General features: G+C 36.1%; 1 protein-coding gene across 3 annotated transcripts in view; it reads left to right on the forward strand.

Annotated features, from left to right (window-relative positions):
• MMP16 (matrix metallopeptidase 16) overlaps positions 1 to 22054 on the forward strand; it is a 194107-nt gene that overhangs the window by 87919 nt on the left and 84134 nt on the right. For 2 of the 3 annotated variants that reach the window (XM_080381863.1, XM_080381864.1), the window contains exons 2-3: positions 4726 to 4874; positions 13646 to 13768. In XM_080381863.1, coding sequence (XP_080237989.1) covers positions 4726 to 4874; positions 13646 to 13768 — 272 coding nt within the window. The remainder of the gene's footprint in view (positions 1 to 4725; positions 4875 to 13645; positions 13769 to 22054) is intronic. The other variant, XM_080381865.1, reaches the window with a different exon arrangement.

A 22054-nucleotide genomic window follows, 5' to 3' on the forward strand; every position in this document is an offset into this window, starting at 1 on the left:
ATGAACAATTTTATCTTAGAAAACAGTACGCTTTCTGAAATTCTGATTATCTTAATAAAAATCTTGCTTAATCTTTGATGATATATGGATTTTCTTTGTTCTTAGTAACTGGTGTCAACATAATATACTGTTTTCAAGACCACTCTGTCTTCCCAAACCAGCAAAGATGTGAATTAGTGAAATCCATTGGTGTATTTAATACACTTTAAGTTAGCCCATGCTTTATCCTTTAGAGACAAACATACAACCATGTGACCTAATGCTATCTATGCCCTAGCCAGATGATCCATATAGCATAGCATTAGTAGCAGTTAAAAACTAAAACAAAAAAATCTCTTAATCATCACAGAGCCCCCCCTCAAACCTTAGGCATCTAGTCAATGACATTCAAAATCTAGAAGGTGATATAGCTCATGTGCTGAGCACTTACAGGTGCTGTGGTCTCCTGCAGAAGTGGCAGGCCCCCAACAAATTCCTAGCATCACTACAGCTTTCATCACCAATGGATTCTGTTTATCTTTTTTTCTTACAATTATGAAAAGAGAAGGTGGAATTACGGTGAAGGAATTTTTCTGCTGGGAAAAATGTGTTTAAAGCATGGTTTAAAATTTATTGATAAATGGGACATAAGCCTTGAATTTCAGTTTGTGATAAAAAAATATTTTAGGGTAATTTTTTTTCTGGGTTTGGGTTTGGTTTTTTTGGGGGGTGGTGCGGGAGTGTGTCTGAGAGTGTGTGTATTCCAAAATGAAGTGTTTGAGTGTTCTTCTGTATTACTCCTAACACTGCAACTGAACTGCAGTGTTTGTCAATAGGCTAAGAATGGGAACTAACATACACATCTCGTGTGAGCAGGTGCTTAGTAAAGATAGATTTTGCCTTCTAGTTTCCTGGAGGTTAATATGGACAATGAAGTAAGATTAAACAAGAGTTTTCTTTATTTAAAAAAGAATAGAAAGAGTGACTCACATAAGAGAGTTCAAATACATAATAAGCCACTGCAGTGGGGAAGGGAATAATTGGTTCCCCTCACCCGTTGCAGGTAAAACATGTTACAGCCTTATAGTAAGGGAGATTCAACTCTAAGGCAAACTTCACAGCAGTAGGATAGTAAAGAACTATAATAGAGAGGGAAGTAGTGGAACCCATTGTCTTCCAGCTGTGTTTTCCTGTGGCTACTGTGAGAGGTTACCATGACTTTCATTTTGCTTCAGGACAAGAAAACCCTGTCTGAAAACTTCACTTGAATTAGCAGTATTTTGTCTTCCTAAACTTTAAAGGAATGGGACATACCACTGATTTTTGAGTCTGTGCAAAAGGTCTCTGTTGGTGTCCCAGACATTACATGTTAGAGGGATCTACTTCACTATTTCCTTGTTCCAAAACAAATTAGTTCCTCAGGATGACAGGTGGCTCGCCAGCACTGCATTGTCGTTGCTGAAGTGCATCAAGGCAGAGACACATCTACTTTCAGTACAGAAGGAGGAGGGAAATTCATGATTTCTTTAATAGGTTGCCTCAAATGTAAGAAAATCCTGCTCCTTTGTTCTCCTGCTGTGTCTGCCTCATTCTGTTTCTTTTCCTCTTTGTTCTTTTACCCACATATCTATTTGTGACTTCATTTTAAAATTAAGCTTCTCTTCCATAGTTCCCAGCATCTGGACTATGCACAACAGAATCTGAGGGATATATTTCAGGTACCTGGCAGACTGAGCCGAAGTCCTTCAAAATTTATTAACAGAAAACTGAGGAATCTGAGGAATGCAACAGGACCCGGATTTGTTGTCTCTTATCTTGTTTCATGATCCTTTCCAACAAGGACAAAACACTAGTAGCATTTAGTAGCACTAAGTTTAGTGATGCTAAATGCTACTAGCTTTCAAGCATTTACCAGTTATTAGTCTTGGAGGTTCATTTGTGTGACTTTTCAAAAAAAAGAAACTTGCTTTCAGGGTGTCACTTGACTTTCTAGTGAGTTGGCTGTGTCTTCTAGTTGCTATTTTGCAGGCTGAGGGAAGACCCAGATGGTCTGATTCTTTTGTTCAATGATAGGAAGCGACTGTATCAGGCATCCTGTGTTTAACTTGTATTTAAGTCTTCCTAGAAGGTGAAAGGCTACACTGATCTCTCCTGCTGTTTCTGAGCCACCTCGTTTCCTTTTCTGTGCCTGCAGTGTCACCCTGCTAGGTTCCAGTTTTTCCTCTGTCCTCCACTTCTCCCATGAGCTGTGCTCCCCGAGCTATTTTTTTCTGTCTGTCTGCTTATAGCTTTTCTGATTCAGATATCTCAAGGTTTAGCTGCTGGGAAGTTTGGTTACCTGTAACCCGATACCTCTGTCTCCTGCAGTTATGTCCCAGTGAGGATAGTTTTGAGTGGTGATAGGTGGTCTGACAAGCCTGCCAAGCAATTTTGTGTGCCCTTAGCACCTGAAAGAGATTCATGAAAAACCCTGCTTTATGTCTATATACCGAATTCATGCTGAGAAGGTGGCAAGACAGTGGAATCATCTTAGGCAATAGTGACACGCTGCTCAAAAGTATTTTTCTTCCTGACTGACCCCATTTGTTTTAATATCACTTATTTGAGAAGACAAATCTCAAAATAACCTAATTCTTAAATATTCTTGTTGTAAATATTAATGCAAAGTGACTCTACATGCCACATTGAAATCAACCCACTCTGTGTGAAACTTATTTCTTACTTCCATGGTCTTGTTTCCACATATTGCATTGCTCTTGCCAACCTTCCAGCTTCAGCTGGACTTTCAGAGCTATCTTCCAATAATGGAAGGAAACCCAGACTTCCTGTGCAAAGCAACATGTAAACTAAATTATTTGTGTGATAACCCAAAACTAGCACAAACTTAGTGTTCACAAGTTCACTCTTGAAGCTGAAAATGCAAGAAGTCAGGAGTGTGTAAAGGTGGATGTAGATACTTATTGTAGCAATTAATTAATATTGAAAATAAAATAATCTTCCTAAATATTAAACAAAATTTTGCTCTTTTTATGAATGGCTTCTGTATATAGAGATAGTATGGAGGTGAAAGAGGTTAGGCTGAGTCTTAATCCTGTCTGTACTGTATCTCCCTGTTGTGTGGAGCTCACAAATGTTGTTGAGATTTTGTCTGAACTTCACTATGGGAAGGTAAACCTGTTTATTTTAGAATTATCTGAACTTGTAACCTGGAGGTTTACCCTGTCTTTATTGCCAGTTTGATCTTTAATTTACACCGAGCCAATGCTATAATACACATTCAGTGTTAGTAAAATGAACCGTAGCAATGAGTTAATCCACCTTGAGATTCTTCACTGGATCTGTAAGAGAGGAGTGCACTACCAACATGGTTAACCCGCCACACAACTGAATTGGGTGGACTCTGCAGGCTAAACTTCAGGCTGAAAGTTGCAGGCTCCACAGTTTGGTGTTAGGCTGTGTATAAACCGTGTGTATAAACAGATAAAAACCCCTGGAAGTGTTGTATGAAGCAGACAGCCCACAGCATACTGTAAGGCGAGAGTGGGTGGGTAGCATTCATTAATGTAATGATTCAGAACCCATGAACTGGGATGTGATGCGTTTGAAAGAGGTGGCTGAACCATTTTTTTATTTCTTTATTATTTATTCACCCATTCATTTTTTTTTTAAAGAACAGAAAATCAGATTTATGGGGTCACGGGTATTTTGTTACTGGGGAGAAAGTTGCTGCAGCAGTACCATTTAGTGTATCTTGTAGATTGGCAATATATGCACCTTTCATTCATGTGAGTAGTTCCAGTCCTTAGATGAGAAGCTGAGACGTTTTTAAAGATGAATCAGTGAGCTCATTGCCTCAAAAGTCCTACACTATGTTTTGTATAGGCTAGATCTGCAGAATGTTTAGAAACATTAAGAAACCGCAGCTACTTGTTTATAAAACATTTCCTGAAGAGGACGGCATGTTTCAGAGGATTTTTCCAGGTGTTCTTAAGATACTGGCTTTAAAACGTAAAGTTTTCAGTTATTTGGACAGTGCCTTCTCCCTCTCACTTCTACACAATTAGGAGCGTAAACAGTTGGCACTAAACCATCTTGATTTAAAAAGGAAGATCCTCTTATCAGGCAGTTTCCTGTAAGTGGGGACAGACTCCTACTTCACTGTCTGCTGGCCACCTGCTTTGCTTATAAGTAGGCGATTTTGATATTCTTCTAGAAAAGCTGAATATCTCCCCACCCTCTCTTTTAGATCTTTTGAGAGGTGATAATAGTATAGTGTAACTGTGGGAGCTATCGCAGATTCATTATTGTAGTTGGTGAATATTATTATGGACCCGGTGGACAGTCAATTATATGTGGCATATATTATAGATTTTACGCTTTGTCTGCTTTAAAAATTTCTTGAAGTGCCTAGATCTAGGGTTAGGTGCTTCATTTGTAACTTCAAATAAATACATACATTAAATAAATAATTGAAGCAGGCAGATTCAGATAGTAAACAGGTCTGGTTTCTGGGTAGAAAACACTGTAAATCTTAAAAGAGCAAATCTTTAATAAAGGAGATGACATAAAATCTCCCCAAAAATTCTTCTTTGCCCCCCAAAAAACCCAACCACCCCCCAAACTTACAGGATTTATGCTTGGCAAATTAGAAACTTCGTTATATGTGGTACAAAATTAATTATTTACTAGGGAGCATTTTCTTTACCTCTAATTTCTATTTAATAGCCACTGCACTTGTCATTGCAGGTATGGTTACAAAAGTATGGCTACCTTCCACCAACTGACCCCCGAATGTCGGTGTTGCGCTCTGCAGAAACCATGCAATCAGCTATAGCTGCCATGCAGCAGTTCTATGGCATTAATATGACAGGAAAAGTGGACAGGAACACAATTGAGTAAGTAACCGGTACTGAACTGCTCTTGACTTTTCTGTTTCAATCAGGGTAAAATAGAAATGGAAAAAATTGTGTAACACGTGAAGCAGGGTGACTGGGATATCCAAATAGTGTTGCAGCTTCAGATGGGGAGTTAAAATGTTTCTCTCTTTCCTTGCCTTTTTTTCCTCTTTTTTTTTTTCCATTTCCCACCCCCCCCACCCCCCCCTGTTTTTTTCCACCCTTTTCTTCTGTATTTCATGGTAGCAGGTAGTCACTTGCCTAACTGCTCTCTGCCTTTGGGCATGTGACTATAAAGAAAATGTTTCAGGGTTACTTAAAGAAAGGGCCAAAAGATTATCAGTGTGGAAGTGGAGAAACCTGCTTAAAATTGTCAAGAATTCAGGAAATGTTTCACAGTCAAAAGAGTCTTTTCTTACTGGAAAATAAAAAAGTGTAAATTTCCTTATCCTCAGTGAAAACATTCCCCTGGCCCATTCATTTAATGGTTTCCAGTAACAAAAGACCAAGTGTGGTCATTTTAACATGCAGTGAAATTGGGTTAGTTTTGCATGCTGTTTGCAATTCTGAAGTCGTGCAAGGCCAGCAGTGTCTGATTTTACTGACAGACTGAACACAGAGCAACTTTGTGAAACAGAGCTATTACAGGACACTTCAAACAACTCTGTACTATGCCAGGTTTTTAAAATGTGCCAGTAAAAAGTAGTAGCCAGAGTATCAGTACACAATAAAGAAAATGTATCTGGGATTAAGGCAACAGGACTAGGGCAGCGATTGTCCCCCTGTACTCAGCACTGGTGTGCTCTGCACCTTGAATTCTGTCTTCAGGTTTGGGCCCCTCACTTCAAGAGGGACATCAAGGTGCTGGAGCATGTCCAGAGAAGGGCAACGGAGCTGGGGAAGGGTCTGGAGCACAAGTCTTATGAGGAGCAGCTGAGGGAACTGGGGCTGTTCAGCCTGGACAAGACGAGGCTCAGGGGAGACCTTGTTGCTCTCTACAACTACCTGAAAGGAGCTTGTAGGCAGGTGGGGGTCGGTCTCTTCTCCCAAGTAACAAACCATGAAACAAGAAGAAATGGCCTCAGATTGCGCCAGGGGAGGTTTATATTGATAATAGGAAAAATTCCTTCACTGAAAGTGTGTTCAAGCATTGGAACAGGCTGCCCAGGGAGGTGGTGGAGTCACCATCCCTGGAGGTATTTAAAAGACATGTAGATGTGGTGCTTATGGCCATGGTTTAGTGGTGGACTTGGCAGTGCTGGGTTAACAGTTGGACTTGATGATCGCAAAGGCCTTTTCCAACCTAAACAATTCTGTGATTCTAAGATTTGAAGTATTTGTTGGACTCATTCCAGCTAAAATGCAATAAAGATTATCTTATATTTTTAGAAAGTTACTTTGCTTGAAAAGCAAACAATAACAAAATAGTACTGTCACTATATATATTTCTCCAACATTTATTTCATTGAAATATGTTTCTATTATTTCTCTAAATTTTTTCGGGGGGGGGGGAGAGTAGGAGGGAATCCTCCTTCATTTCCCATTTATGACTCCCAACCCAATGTGTCATCTTTCATTATTTTCTGGTAAAGTAGCTGATATGAATGATTTTTCTATCATTTAGAGTTTAGGGAAGAGACTACTCAAAACGCTGGCAGGATTGGAAAAATCATTTTATTCTACTGGCACATGCATTATTGCATTCAGAAACAACAAAGCAAAGCAGATTTTGGGGCTGCCTGAAGGGGAGGTGATTTGATCACACATCCCTCAGTTCAGGAATTTAAAGGACCTTAGAACGTGCAGTGCAATAGCAGTAAATGCCTTGTGAGAGAAACATGTTCAAAGATAAGTTTATGATCCAACCTGCAGGCTGGGGAGACTGGGCTCTTTATACAGTTTCAGTGACTTATCCTTAAGGGGAGAGTACTGCTGTACCAGTAACTAGTTGCCTTTTAAAGACACTAAAGAATTAGTGGCAGGTTTGTAAGAGGAAATATATTTTACTAAAAGAAAAACAGTCTGTTCACAGCTGTACAGAGAGGACAGAAAGTGGTCACCTAAGGAAAAGCAGAGGCCATCTCTTAATTTAGGGTATCAGCTAGCATCAGTTGTTTTTTTGGTTTTTTTTAAAAAAAACACAAACCAAACCAAAACTTTAATTGCAATAGAAAGTGGTTCATGTTTGCTAAACTGGGCTTGTTGGCCAGCATGTTGACACAGTTGTCTTCACTTCTGCTATATAAAATACAAAGGAATCCATCTATGTAGCAGTCCAAAACATTAATTTTGCCATGTGGTGCGTAGTGAGTCTTCCAAACCTTTTGATGCATGATTTTCTTCTACACAGAAATATGTGTTAGCGCATGACAATTCCTAGGTACGTATAAATCATGCTGGATGAATTCTGCATTTACTTACATATTTGGAGTTGCATTAACTTGAGTCAAGTTGGGAACAGAACTGTTTCATAAAGACTTGTCACATTTGCATTGATGTTGAGAAAAAAAAACCAACCCAAAACTCATTAAACTAAACTGTGTCCTCAAGTTACCATCAATTAGCACCACTTTCTTGGAATATATGACTATATAACAAGGGATTATTTTTTTCCTTCAGTTATTCAGTTATGGCAGTATTTTGTAAATGTTTGAAATAATTTTCCCTTTCATCCACGCAGGAAGTATATATACTCTCTTTGGGCTGGAATATGTGAGAGTTTATGATTTGGGTTTTTTCTGGGATTAATATGTTATAATCACACACAATGCTCGGATTACAAAATAAAGAATACAGCAGGAACCTCATAAAAACAATATGTTAATCATCCTGTGTGTGAGGATTTACCTGCTTCTCTAACGTGTCTTGAAAAGAGATTAAGCTGTGCCTTTTCGTCTTCAGAAGGACAAACATTCAAAAGAAGTTATAGTAGTAACTTGATAGGATCCAACTTTGGGGATATTAACAGAGAAGTAATGTCCTCCAGCTTCATCATCAAACGTCTGACAGGATTTTCTTGCTCTGGAAAAAATATAATCCCTCAATGATATTTTCATTTGCATAAATATGAACACTGTTCATCTTCCCCCTACTACTCAACATTCACTTGATTTTGCTGTATTTTTTAATTTGTTCCCAAGTGACTTGAAAAGCATGATGCATGCTTATTGCTGGCAGTAAGGAAAAGTGAGTGATAGAAAGAGACATCATTATAATGGCATGAAAATATGAGGGACATTCTGAATACAAGTGTGATAACAAAGGCAAACCCAAGGAAAATACTGTCTGACATTTGCATGGGATGCCACAGTATTTTCTGTGATTCATTGATATATTTCCAAACACAGTCAATGATACCTTAAAAAGGAGACTTCTGAAAATGGACCCACGGCTGGCATCCTGTTCTTTCACACCTCTAAACCAAATATATTAAGTAGAAAAAGACTACTTGTTGTCTTTTCTCAAAAGTGCTACACATTTTTTTTTTCCAAAACGTGTTTTGCAGTTTAAAGAGGTATATCACAAACTTCTTTGTATACAGGTAAAATAGTTGTGTATAGGATGCTGAAAAAATCTATGCAATAGTAACAAAACATTCATTTAATTTTAATGTCATTCTTTATAAATAAATGGCAGATGTACTTCTTTTAATGCTCAGATGAGCTTCTAACCAAGTTTACTTCAAGGTTCATAATTAAACTGTAATAATCTCTGCTGTTTATGTATTAATTATCAGCCACAGAGTAAGAGTGAACAGTAAATTTTGAGCTGTTGAAATCGACTCAGTGGTCCTTTTATTAGTAATTTTTTTGTACAAGAGCTATAGCTAAGGTCTTGTACCCTCAGCAAACATTCAATGAGAAGCCTTGCAGACAAGTCATCATCAGTAAGGGCTGAAATACAGTATCTTATATCCCTCTTTGACAGCTTCCTGTTGCTTAGAGGGGTCTCGATGAAATCCTGTAATAGTGGAGTACAGTAAGGAGGAGTAAAGATGTTTAGCAAACATATCTATATCTCCTTACAAGAAGTTTAAGAGTACTAGTCAGTAGTTTTCTTAAATAAATATCTGTAGTTTTTCCAGCCACTAAGTCAAGTTGGACTCTCCCTTCTGTTTTCCTTTTTTGCTATAACTCTGTCAAAAGGAAAACCAACCCCAAAAAAACCAACAGAACCAACAAAAACTTTATTCAGCCTAAGCAGATTTTTTCGATTAGGGATAAACAAGGTGGGGAGTTTAACTAAAGGTAGGGGGTTTTAATGTTTTGACTCCATGTTGGACCAAAACTTTTTCCTGAAGGCTTAAAAAAATGAGTAGAAAGAAGTAGGTTCTTCCTCTTAACCCCCAAAGAAGAAAACATGGTTAGGCAACTGGTTTTAGTTATGAGAACTTCAGTTTCAGCTCTGTCTCTGCTGGAAAAGCATTACAGCTTTGCTGCTTATTTTTATTTGAATCTTTTCACATTTTCTGTGAGTCTAAACTCTTTTAATTCTCTTGACATATATAGCTCCTCAAGATCCAAACTAATGGACCTAAGAGAGGAATATGATGTGGCATAGTCTAAAAATAGAGTTTGTTGGTCACAATTAAGCCTCTTTATTGAATTCTGATAAAATATTAATTTTGAGGGGCTGCTACATAAAGGATTTCTACAAGTTCAGAAACAGATGAAAGAAAGGCAAAGTCATTACCGTTTTAAAACAAAAAAACAATTATTTTTAAAAAAGTATTTAAAAACCCACAAGCAATCAAGAACATGTAAGACCTTGATCATAATATGTTAAAAGCAGCTATATTTGGAACAAAATAGAAATGAATGTTTTATTTATCAATTCCCCCCAGATGGAAGACCATATTACACACTAAGTATCCCCAAATGTCATGAACATTAATGATTACTAGACAGAATTCTTCCTCCCAGTCAGCGTTAAGAACAATTACTGTTTCAAAAATTTTTATAACATTTAAAATCAAAAAGGAAAATTTATGTGCCAGAACTTGTTAACAGTTTGCCTCATTTCTGTGCTAGAAAATACCAAACTCCAATACTAATAATGTAATTTGTTTAAAATTCTGACTGCTAAACTTAGCTCAGCTAAGATCTAGGTGATGGATTTGGTGACACTCCAACTCTTCAGCTGCTGATTGCATCTTCCCTTAAATTTTACATGAAGATAATTTCCTGAAAGCTAGTGAACCACTTGTGCAAATGCTTACATTTGATTTACGTTGGTATATATATTGTGTGTGAGCCACAGTCCTAGTCCTCATGTAAGAATAGCAGGAACATTAGCGGGCCAGACAGCGTGACAACATGCAACATCCCCAGCCCATCCAAACCAATAAGGATACAAGCATCATGTTCTTGATAAGTACATACCACTTCAAAATCAATGCAAGAACAAATTGTGACTGCTTGAATTTCGTAATGTGTTATTTTGGGCTACATTTTGTTTTGCTAAAAATTTAAAAGTAGTCCTAGTAAAATAATACAATGTTGGATTTTGGATCCATGCTACCTACTGGTTTTGACATTTTGTATTAAATCTTAAGTAGAAAACATTTACGCTAACATTATTTTCTGTAAGACTATCGAACCTTTGACATAACTTGAAAGATTGTTTCAATAAAAGCTCTGAAGATTAATTTTTAAATGCTCAGCTTGGAATATCTACCCTTATCTGCCCCTGGCTTCCAGTGAGCAAACCCTGTGATTAAAATAAGTGTCTTTATCAGTTAAGCTAAGTAACTTTTTTTTGGGGGGAGGCCTAATTCAACTGATTTAAAGTCATTGCCCATGAAACAATACAACTAGAATTGATACATTTTTGTACAGTGTTTCTAACACAATACAATAATTATTTGGTTTTGCTTTATTCCTTGCCTTTCTTTTGATGTAGTGATATCACCTTAAGGTGAGAACACTGATCTTTTGTTATTTATATGTCTTTTTCTGCAATGTGTGTGTGCAGTTTCAACGGCATAATTTAAATGTACCCTGTCACTAAAACGCTTGGTAACTGCATGCTGATCTAACATGTACTGTGAAAAACTATTATTGACTATGTGTCTAAAACTGTTCTGAGATCTGAGCCAATTTTAATCTCAGCTGCTGAATTGTAAATATGATATCATTTTACTAAGAAGAAAAGAACTGCCCTTTGTTCTGTAACTTAAGATCTACTTCTTTCCTTAGTTTTATTTTATTATTGGAGCAAATTAAACTTTTCAATAATATTTCATCCCAGAAATTGCTAACATCTACTTTGTTGCATTGAGACTTCTTTTAAAAAGACAGAAGAACCTGAAGTGAAGTTGCAAGGTATTTCAGCAAATACTGGTGGATAACGCTTTATAGATTTTGCAGCATTGTCTTTGCAGTCACAAGGGAGAAAAAGATTGTTTTCCTTGCAAATACAAATAATAATCAGCTGGGGTTTTTTTGTAAATATTTGTAAAAATTAATAATTTTGTAATTATTCTATCCAGAAATAAGCGCAAATCATTCTGTGTTTCTTATTTGAAACAGGTAACTATGAACTCAGCGTTTTCAGTTGAGGCAAATTCTAAAGTTTGGGCTTCCCCACTTTTACTACTTGATGGATTTGTCACCCATCAAAGTTTTTTGCAGGCCCTTCTGTAGTCTTTATCAGTGCAAGTGGGGTGCAGTGCCATCTCAGTAATATCATTAAAATTTTGTATTTTCCTACATGCTGGTGATCTTAACTCCTACTTACGTAATTAAACAATAGTTTACTATATATCCGTAGCTACAGAATACATGAAATAAGTCTGGCTGTACTTTTAAACCTCTTCACACAGGTTTATGAAAATGAGTGTGGCTTATTTTGTCTGGATTAGCCCACCTCTAAAAAATCATTCAGCATGCATTATGTTATGTCTTGTATAAGTAGGTGTAAAACTGAAAATGTATATCTCATTCCTTGAGTATGGAACGGAAAAATCAGCGATTTCATTTTACAAGGACATGTAGTGGTAGGACAAGGGGTAATAGCTTTAAGGTGACAGAGCATAGATTTAGATTAGATATTAGGAATAAATTCTTGACTGTGAGGGTGGTGAGCCCCTGGCACAGGTTGCCCAGAGCAGCTGTGGATGCCCCATCCCTGGAAGTGCTCCAGGCCAGGCTGGATGGGGCTTTGGGCAGCCTGGTCTGGTGGGAGGTGTCCCTGCCCATGGCAGGGGGTTGGAACTATGTAATCTTTAAGGTCCCTTCCAACCCAAACCATTCTATGACTTAATGATTTTATGATTTTTGCCCTGCAAATACTGCATGTTTCCTTTTGGACAAAGCAAGATAATTTTCTTCATTTTTCATATATTGAACTAAGACTGTCTGCTGGAAAAGATGAAAGATGGTTGGCTGCTTGGGTTTTGGAGCTGTTGTTACCTGTGCATGTTTTGAAAGGAGTCTTTTGATCTGAGATGACATTTCAAGTGACTTTTCTGTTACCCAGTTATACATACATAAAGCTTGTGTGTGTATACTTATTTATAAAACAACGCTTAAATGACAGTTTAATGGTCAGAAATTCATTTGTGTGAGCCTGTATATAAAACAATGCTTAAATGCCAGTTTAATGGTTAGAAATTCATTCATGCAAGCCTGTATACGGGGTATGACTATTCTTGTGGTAAATACCATCGGAAAACTATAGCTTTTCCATCAGTAATTATTTGGCATGATAGAAATAAAATCAAATGAACTGGAAAAGTAACAGAAAAGATTTTTCTTTTACTTGTGCAGTGAATGTCTTAATCTTACTGTCTTCCTGATGGCAAATTGCAGCTATTCAGCTCATATAAAATAATAACTTCAGCTGAGTATTACTCACTTTTACTCAGGCTAAATAACTCCTTACACTACAAGTGAGAAACAGTTTGCTGATACTGCTGTTGATTTTTTTGTTGCTTTTGAATTAGATATCATCCTAATTTTTATATATTTGGGATGCTGACAATTTTTTTAAAATATTGGAATATACTGAAATACTGAAAGCCACTGTAAAAACCAAGCACTTCTGTAGAAAGCCTGGTGCTCCTGCAATGGTAATTTTGCTCCTGTTTGCTTTAGACCTTTTCAGCTTGATTTTGTGTAGAGTTTTAAATAGTTGTAAACAGTACTCTTGAGTTAAATATCTCTGCTTGGAGCTTACAGTTGCAATGAGATACTCTTCATTGTGTGAACAGACAGTAAGATAGAAAAACTTGATAGTATCATAAAGTTAGCAGTTTCAGTACCTCAAATAAAAAAAAAAAATATTCTGGCAGTGACTAGGCTTTTTGACTAAAAAAACCTCACATGTTTAAATATCGTGACAATGAGACAAAAGACAAGGATCACAGAACACAACAAATAATTTAGGAACTAGTGATCTGAGTCTTTGCATATATACTTTAACTTCATCTTCAGCAACCAAGCTAGTAATACAGATCATACTTAACCTTGGATGAATCAGAATAAATTATGGACTGTGTGTCCAACTGTGACATCTTTGTTCAGAGGTTGTAGCAAAATAAACCCAGGAAACATAATAGCAGTGAAATTGATTTCTGAATGTCATGGGCCACAATGAAGTTCCACAAACTGTACATCTGGTTACCAGACAACTGTTCCTTCTGTTAGTTGCTGTTGCATGTAGACACAAAATTGATAATACCATAACTTCAAAAAAGTATGATGTTTTCATTAGTTGGGTGCAATGATTATAATTTTTCTTTCATGTCGCTTTAATTGTGTTTCTTGCAGCTGGATGAAGAAGCCTCGATGTGGTGTGCCTGATCAAACAAGAGGTAGCTCCAAATTTAACATTCGTCGGAAACGCTACGCGTTAACAGGACAGAAATGGCAACACAAACATATCACTTACAGGTACCAAAGATATTTGTATAGATATATAAATTTCACTACTACTGCTGACTTTTAATTTAAAGTAAATATGAATTTCTGAAATATTTTTCAATATTTTGAGAAGTTTATTATTAATGTGCGATACAAAAATGCTGATTTGGATACCTCTTTGAAAAGTATGTATGTGTTACATAAGAACCAAATCATTTTCTTGGATTAATATTGCATGCATTTAGTAACTGGTAATTTCTCTGAAGCTTTCAGCATCGATTTAACACCCAGTATGTCCTTAACCTTACTTTCAACCCTCTTGGCAGCTTCTCAGTGAACATTACTCTGAAACTAGGAGCACTGTAATGAAACTCAGATCTCTCATTTAAGTATGTAAAATAGGTTATTGAAAGGAGTCAGTCTTGGCAAAATGTAGGTGCCTGTGGTTCTGTTCTAAGTACAAATGAATTTGATCATAATTTGGGGAGTCACTGTTCCAACCATTGCCTGCCTGCATGGTGATGGATATAGGGGTACATGTGGGGACGTACATCTGTATAACTCTGGAGTCTGGCATGTGGTTTACACAGTGTGTTGCCTACTGCCCAAACTGATCTTTGTGGCCAAGGTTAGATGCAAACTGTGTACTTGATAGAGCTCTGTCATCCAAAGAAAGTGTCATGTATGTAATACGACATCCATTATTTGTCAGCAAAGCAAGGTATCCAATACAGCCTGTTTGAAAATTTACATAGCCTCGTTGGGCTTCCTGTAATATCTGACCAGGGTAAGTTCCAAGGGATAAAATAGTTTTCCAGCTCATTAACTGGTGCCATCATTCATGAACCCATATAAGTATTAAATTTTAAGTTTTTAAGCTGTAATGGTCATATAGACTGTTCTTCATACCACAGTGAAGAGATAATTTTATTAGTAACTCTGTGTCAATACTATGGCTTATGCCTGAATTAGAAAATTCCATTTCAAGACATTACACACCGATTTAACTTCAAGCAATAGAGAACTGACTGCCTTGTGATGTTGCATTGGCGGGAGTCCTTTGTTGTTAAAGCTAATGTAATGCACAGTCGGTGAGAATAAGAATGCCCACCTACAGCACTTTACATTTATCTGCATTTTAAAATTTATATGTAGTACATGCGCACACGTATGACAAAGCATGCGTGGTCACCTACAAATATGTGTCTTTTTCTATAGCTGTGATTTGTATAGTCTGATTCTCTATTTCATTACAGGATTTTTTACAAGTCTAAATCCTACCACTCGTATGTCTTCTGTACTGTCACCCAAGGCATTAATCACAATAACAAACAAGGGGGCCTGGTATTAAATTATGTGGCAGCTGCCTAGTAATCTTTCTCACTTTGAAGAATTTATAGCAATTCTTTACCTCTTGCCTTCCCTCTTGTAAAATCTTGTAAAATTCACTCCAGTCAACCAGAGCTTTGAAGTGAATAAGTCTATAGTGAATTACAGACTTAAAGATATTTAAAGTATAAACCCAAAATTTTATTGGAATAAAAAGTACAATATTAATTTTTTCTGAATGAAAAAATAACAAAGAAAGTAAGGACAACAACAGCAAAAAATAAATAAAATTCTTTACATGCTTCTCCTCACCTGCTTTGTTCTTCCCAGCAATTCACTGCTTACAGGCATAATATCAGTTAAATGAATGACATTTTAAGTTGCTTTGTTCCCTAAACTTTTGATCATATCTCTAGCATCGCTTGTCTGCTCCATTTTTCTCAGTGCCACTTCTCAGTCTCTTTATAACCTGCAGGTTTCCAGATGTTTTCTGTGTCTTCCTGGCCAGTCAAGCCTTGTAGTCTGAAGCATGCTTAGTAATTCCTCCAAAGAAGGAGAGATTTCTCCCTAATTTCAAGTTCTGCTACCTCTCTCACTTTTCTGGAAAACAAAACCAAAATGAAAATGCCACAAAAAAACCCCAAAGCCAAATCCTGCCCCCATGCCCTGAACAGAAACACAGAATACAGAATAAAAATGATGCCATCACAGTTATCATAGGGTGCATTCACCATTTTTTCTGAACAGGAATGGTAATAGCAAAAAAAAAAATTTTGGACATACCCATTATGTTAAAAAGAGAACAAGAGATGAGCAGAACATGGACCTTGATAGCAATTAATGGGTTTTCCTAAAATATTTGGTGGCTTTTATTGCCAAGGGTTTTGATTGGAGTAGAGTAAGATTTGCTTTTGCAATTTGCTTCTTTGTTGCTTATTTCAAGAAAAAATTTAATATAATACTCTTGTTGGACTCCATGAAAACTGCAGATGTGGACAACTTCTTTGTATGCATCACTGTCAAATAGGTGCAATTCCACTGCTAAGGGGGGCCCTTTGAAAGAGACCAAAAGCTACATTTACCACTTACTATCTGTCTGGCTATTTGATCTCAGACTATATACTCAGATGCTCTATTTAAATGAAATAAAATCACTTCAGGCAAAACATCAAGACATTATTAATGAAAAAAATAGCATCAAATTCACATATAAATGCATTTTAAACTGTATCTACTTATATTTTTACTCTAGTATTTTCTGTTTGTCCCTAATAATTGCTCCTGACACTTGTTTAATTTAAATTAGTTAATGTTCTTTGGAATATATTTCCTCTCAGATTGTCCTTGTAATCATGGGTAAGAGGATCAAAACAGAGACACATGTGACATAGTATTTTTTCTACATTTCTGTATTTTCAATTTGTAATTTTTCAAACTGAAACATTTTTCCCAAAATTTCAAGATTTAGCTTCAAAGAAGTGACTTGCTATTATAATTTACATGAATAATGTCCCTTTTGGGTGCATGTTATATTTTTAGACTTAGGTGAGAAGTAGTCTTAGAAGACAATGTGTGCAGACAGTATCAAAATGAAGATTTCGTGTATTGGGATTGTCAGCATGGAATGTGCATTGTGCTGCATTAATTATGCTTTGTCTACCTTAGGGAACACAGCTTTCTGGTTATATGAACTGGTGAACAGTGTGTTTGTTAGAATTTCTGTTCCTAATGAAGTTACACAGCAATATTACTTACTGTATCTTTCCTGCCTGATATAGTTCATGCCAGTATACCTTGTAAACATTACTAGTACTTATGTTGTGTACTAACATGACTTTTACAAAGAGAGAAACAGAAAGTGATTAACTGCAACTTAACAGCCAAAAAAGTATAGCAGTGAAGGAGAACATCTAGAATATGTGAAAATTACAGCCCCATTACAGAACAAACTACAAAAATCTTAATGATATGGTCTTGATTCTTCCTTAGTGTTTTAGACCATATCAGGTTACAGAACAATCTCTGAACATTACGTAGAGTCAGAGAAGAAATCAATGAAACCTATTAAAGTATTTTAATTTTTTTTTTTTTTTCTAACAGTGTGTTTACAAAGACACAAGTCTCTCTCAAGACACAATCACCTTCTTTTTTGCTAGGGAAGTAAATCATCCAGTACTTTAAAGAAGGAGCAACAATGTGAATCAATAAAGCAATCAGCTTTTAAAAATAGAACATAAATGTATATATACATATATATATGTCCGTTTTAGACAGAAAATTTAGTATAAAGTCTTCCTCATCAGAATTCTGTGCATACTATTCACAATTTTAACTCCAGCAGTCAGTCACTGGTTAATTGCTCAGATTATTCAGTCTGCAGAACACTTTTGCAAATAAAATTGTAGAATGCTCTCTAAAAAGCCAACCTTTGCCTTGAATTACAACCATTACTTAGAACTCATAACAATTTAAAATAAAATAACAATTTAAAAGCTATTCTGCCTCATGTTGCTGTCTTGAGGAAGGAAAGAAAAACAAATTTGATTGTTCAGCAATATGTAATAATTTAATTGGTGGAGGCAACTTAAATGTAGATGGTCAATAGCTTTATCCCAAGCCAACTAGAAATAATTTAATCTTTTTCTTGACTTCAGTGGACATTGGGTAAAGCCCTAGGTAAATGTCTTTTTCCTTTCTCAACAAGTTGGATACATCCTGGGTTTCAGCTCTCCAAATACCAACAGAAGATTTGGACACGTCTAACTTGATACTGTCCAGTTAAATGAAGTAATGCTAGCTTGGAACTTCAGTATGCAATAAAAAGTTCTATCTAGGTTATTAAAAATAGAGTTTTGTTTCTGTGGTCTGAATGATCCATATTTTATGGAATATGGGAAAATAATTTTTATTGGATATTTAAAAACCATGGTAAAAAATAAGAAAATACTGAATTTAGAAACAACTTAGAAAATAATGTTGATTCAAAGTAGCAATAAAGTTTTTAAATAAAATAATATTTTGAGTGTACTGCTACAGAGGAATATTGACAAAGTATTTCCAAAATCAAGGAATTGCACACCTTATTAATCATACTTGTCACAAAGTCAGTATAAGCTGATTTTCCTTGATCTCAGTTTGCCCATGAATAAAAAACAGGTCAGCTCTGTGTCCATATTGAAATGATAACACAAGCTTTCCATTGTGATCATGATCACACTGCATTATTATTGAAATATACAGCTATGCTCAACATCAAGACATATGTGTATTTTTCCATGCAAAATCAAAAGCATAAATAAGGGGAAATAATCAGAGTGGTTTAGGTTGGAAGGGATCTTATAGTTCATCTAGTTGCAACCCTCTGCCATGGGCGGGGACACCTTCCACTAGACCAAGTTGCTCAAAGCCCCATCCAGCCTGGCCTGGAGCACTTCCAGGGATGGGGCATCCACAACTACTGTAGGCAAGCTCTTCCAGTGTCTCACCACCCTCACAGTCAAGAATTTCTTCCTATTATCTAATCTAAATCTACCCCTTTTCAGCCTAAAGCCATTACCCCTTGTCCTATCAGTACACACCCTTGTATAGAAGTCCTTCTTCAGCTTTCTTGTAGGCTCCCTTTAGCTGTTTTTCAGAGACGCCAAGAACATCCTAACTGTAACAAATTTGTGAAAAACTGAAATGTCTGAAACCTTTTTTTTTCCAATATGCTAGTAATATTTAATGCTTTAATTCAATTGTACCTGACTAATGTATTCTGAAAGATGCCGGAAGCATTTGCACTCTGTTTTTTCCCTATGTACATATGAGGCCTACAAGACCTTAAGGCAGTGGAAATACCTAACTGTATGTTCTAGAATCCTACCTTACCAGTTAAGTCAGTTATGAAGTTTGAGGTTCTTAGCTCCTCACAGTAGCATAGAAGATGTGTGCAGATTTGTATTGAGAAGTGATACCACCAGATGTGGAAAGCTTTCCGAGTGGCGTGGTGAGGAAATTTTCAGGGTTCTCTGAAAACAGATGTTTTCAAAATGACACATCCATGAGTTCTTAACATTCCTACTTAAGTATTTTACTGGAACTCTGATGATTTATAGCTGCAAATCTAGGAAAATAATAATTTATACTAGGAAGACTACTTATTTTCTACTGTAAAGTTCTAAACCGTTAAGACTACCATAGGGTTGTAACCCTTAAGGACTAATGGGACAAGGATGGTGTGATTCCTCACACTAAGCATTAGCTTTTTGTAGCAAACATGGATGCAGAATTAGATGCTAATTAAGGCTCTATTAAACATTCCTTTGTTACTATAACTGCATCTCCTATCATCTTTCAATCAGAAATACCACAAAAAATGCAATTCTAGTACACATGAAAGTGTCTGCTATCTACCTGCTATTGCCATTATAGGCAATGTTTAGAAATCTGAACAAAATGGAATAATTCAGTTCCTGAGGGTTGATTTAAGCATATTTATCCCTCTGTTAAAGCTTGGTGTTTTTCCAAAGTTCAACTTAAAGGTAATGCTTGGCCTTTTCTTAAAGTATTATGTTAGTGGTATTATATAAGTTAGCATTTCAGACCTCTGAATGGAAGCGGGGAGGACATGTAAAATATACCTAATAAAAAGAGATAAATTACACTGTGGTGATTATAAAATTTCTGTAATGAACAAAGTCTAGATGACTGTAGCTGTGAGAGAGGATTCCTACGTAACAATCAATTAAGACAATTAGTTATGATTTTCCGCAGTGTAATTAGCAAAAGAATGCTCTTTGCTATATGCAGTTAGTGTCAGTCTTTTTCATATAAAACTTGAAAATTTTAGAATATCAGTACTCATTTAGTACTTATCTACTTCAGCGATGCTGTAACAATTAAATATTTTAATATTAATATGCTATAATTGTAAATATTTATGTTGCATTTTATTAATTTTAAATTACTTGGTAGTAAAATGTGACATGAGATTACTTAGAACATCTTCCCTGTAGAAGTATTTATCTGTCAAGTATTTTGTATCCTGGAAGTCTCATCTTTGCCACTTTTCATCTCCTTTTAATGAATTATGGGGAGAATATTACCCATGAGACTGAAGAGGCAAGACAATTACAAATTCTTTCCAAAGTGGCAGCAGTAGGTTGATTTAATGTGGTCACAGGAAAAGAATATCAAAAGCAATAGTTCTGACTTGGGTTTAACCAGCTGGAGCAAGAGCTATATGAACTGAGATCACGCTTTTCATAGAAACATTCTTAGGTTATAGATACACAGTTAGCAAAGTGAGACTGGAAAGAAGTTGAATCTAAGAAAGCCCACATCAGTGAGAGATTAATGAAGCAACTTGATGGAAAGTATCTCTAGAGAAATGGTGGAGCAAAATTAAATATACCTTTGCCCAGAAGTAATCTATTAATTTCAATAAAAGTAACAGTGGCATTAAAAAAATAAATAAATAGAAATGCCTTATTTCAGTTTAGGCTTGATTTAAGGCAATGGCAATAAGAAGGTAGTTTCAAATTTAAGCTGTGTTTCAATTCATTTTATCTTAACTGTTTCATATCAACTACCGATCTATAATTGGCTTGCTTCAAACAGATTACTGACCACATCTTTTTACCTACCAAATCAGTTGGCTTTCCCGCTCTTTTATCTTCTGTGTCCATTCTTTCTTTAGAATGGGTTTTCCAATTTGTGACTTTGCTCCAAGAAAATCTTGGAATGTTTGAGAGAAATGGCACTGTAGAAATAGATTCCTCATTTATATGTAGTTGTTATCTTTATGTTCTTAAAAAAATAAAATATCATCTTGCATCATTATCATTACCTGATAATTCTAAAAGCACTCATTAGTATCCAGTCTAATCAGCACAACAGGGTAGTAAAATATTGTTAATCTTGTACCCTGGATATAATGCACAAATGAGCATAGAACCAATTTAAAACCAGTATTTATTATATGCAGTGGAGAATAGAAGTATCAAAAGTCTACAGGCCATAAAGAAGTCTGTCACTAAGTTATTACTACTCTTGTGGAGGCCATTACTGCTAAGGTAAGCAGTAAGAATAAGCTTTATGTGTTTTGAGCTTTATCTAGCCTTTGCTGAACTGCCTCTTGGGTCTAGCTTGAGTCAGAAGAGTTGATTTTATATACAGAATTATGGCAATTTACGTGAAAAATATAACGAGCTGTTCTAATGACAGCACAGGAAAGAAAAAGAAAAAAGTGAAATTTAATGGCAAATATGTGTTACTTAATGTACTGTATTTAAATTTCAGATGACTGATTTTACACAGCCAAGTGAGGTATATCCTGACAGCCTTGCAAGGTTCCTGAAGCTGTTGCAGCCAAAAATGTGTCACTGAAACATGGATAATTTTTTTGAGGGTATTTTGGGAGAAGGAGCAGGAGGGGAAGGAAAACCCAAAGCTTTTCTGAAATCAATGGGACTCTGAATTTTAGAATTCAACAGTCTCCAAAACAAGACTCTTCAGGCATCTGTAGAAATAATAAATCAGTGTTAAATGTGCATATCACTGATGAAATCTTATTCTTCTTGTGCAAGACATGAATATAAAAGCTATAACACCTAAAGCAACTATCAGGTTGAAAACCATATTTGTATCAAACAGCAGTAACCACAAAACACTGTATTCGGTTGATGCATAGCTCAGGTTGTCTAAATATAACAGCTTTCAAAAACTGTACAAAACATCAGTTTTCTAGTTTGTAAACAATGACATTGAAGTAAATGTTTCATCTACAGATCATCTTTTGCTTATTAAAATGTTTTCCCTTTGGAGGGAATTGTGAGTATATTCTTCAGCCTCTTTATAAGGCTGCACTGCTGATCTTGTCAAGGTCAGCCCTGGATCCCTCTCTCTATTGAACATCTTTTCTGTGAACTGAACACTGGACTTGGAGGTTAGGAAAGTAATACTTAGGAAACGTTTTCTTATTGTGATGGCCTTTGCCTTGCGATT

This window comes from Falco punctatus (genome assembly GCF_963210335.1).
Source record: "Falco punctatus genome assembly, chromosome: 3".
NCBI lineage: Eukaryota > Metazoa > Chordata > Aves > Falconiformes > Falconidae > Falco > Falco punctatus.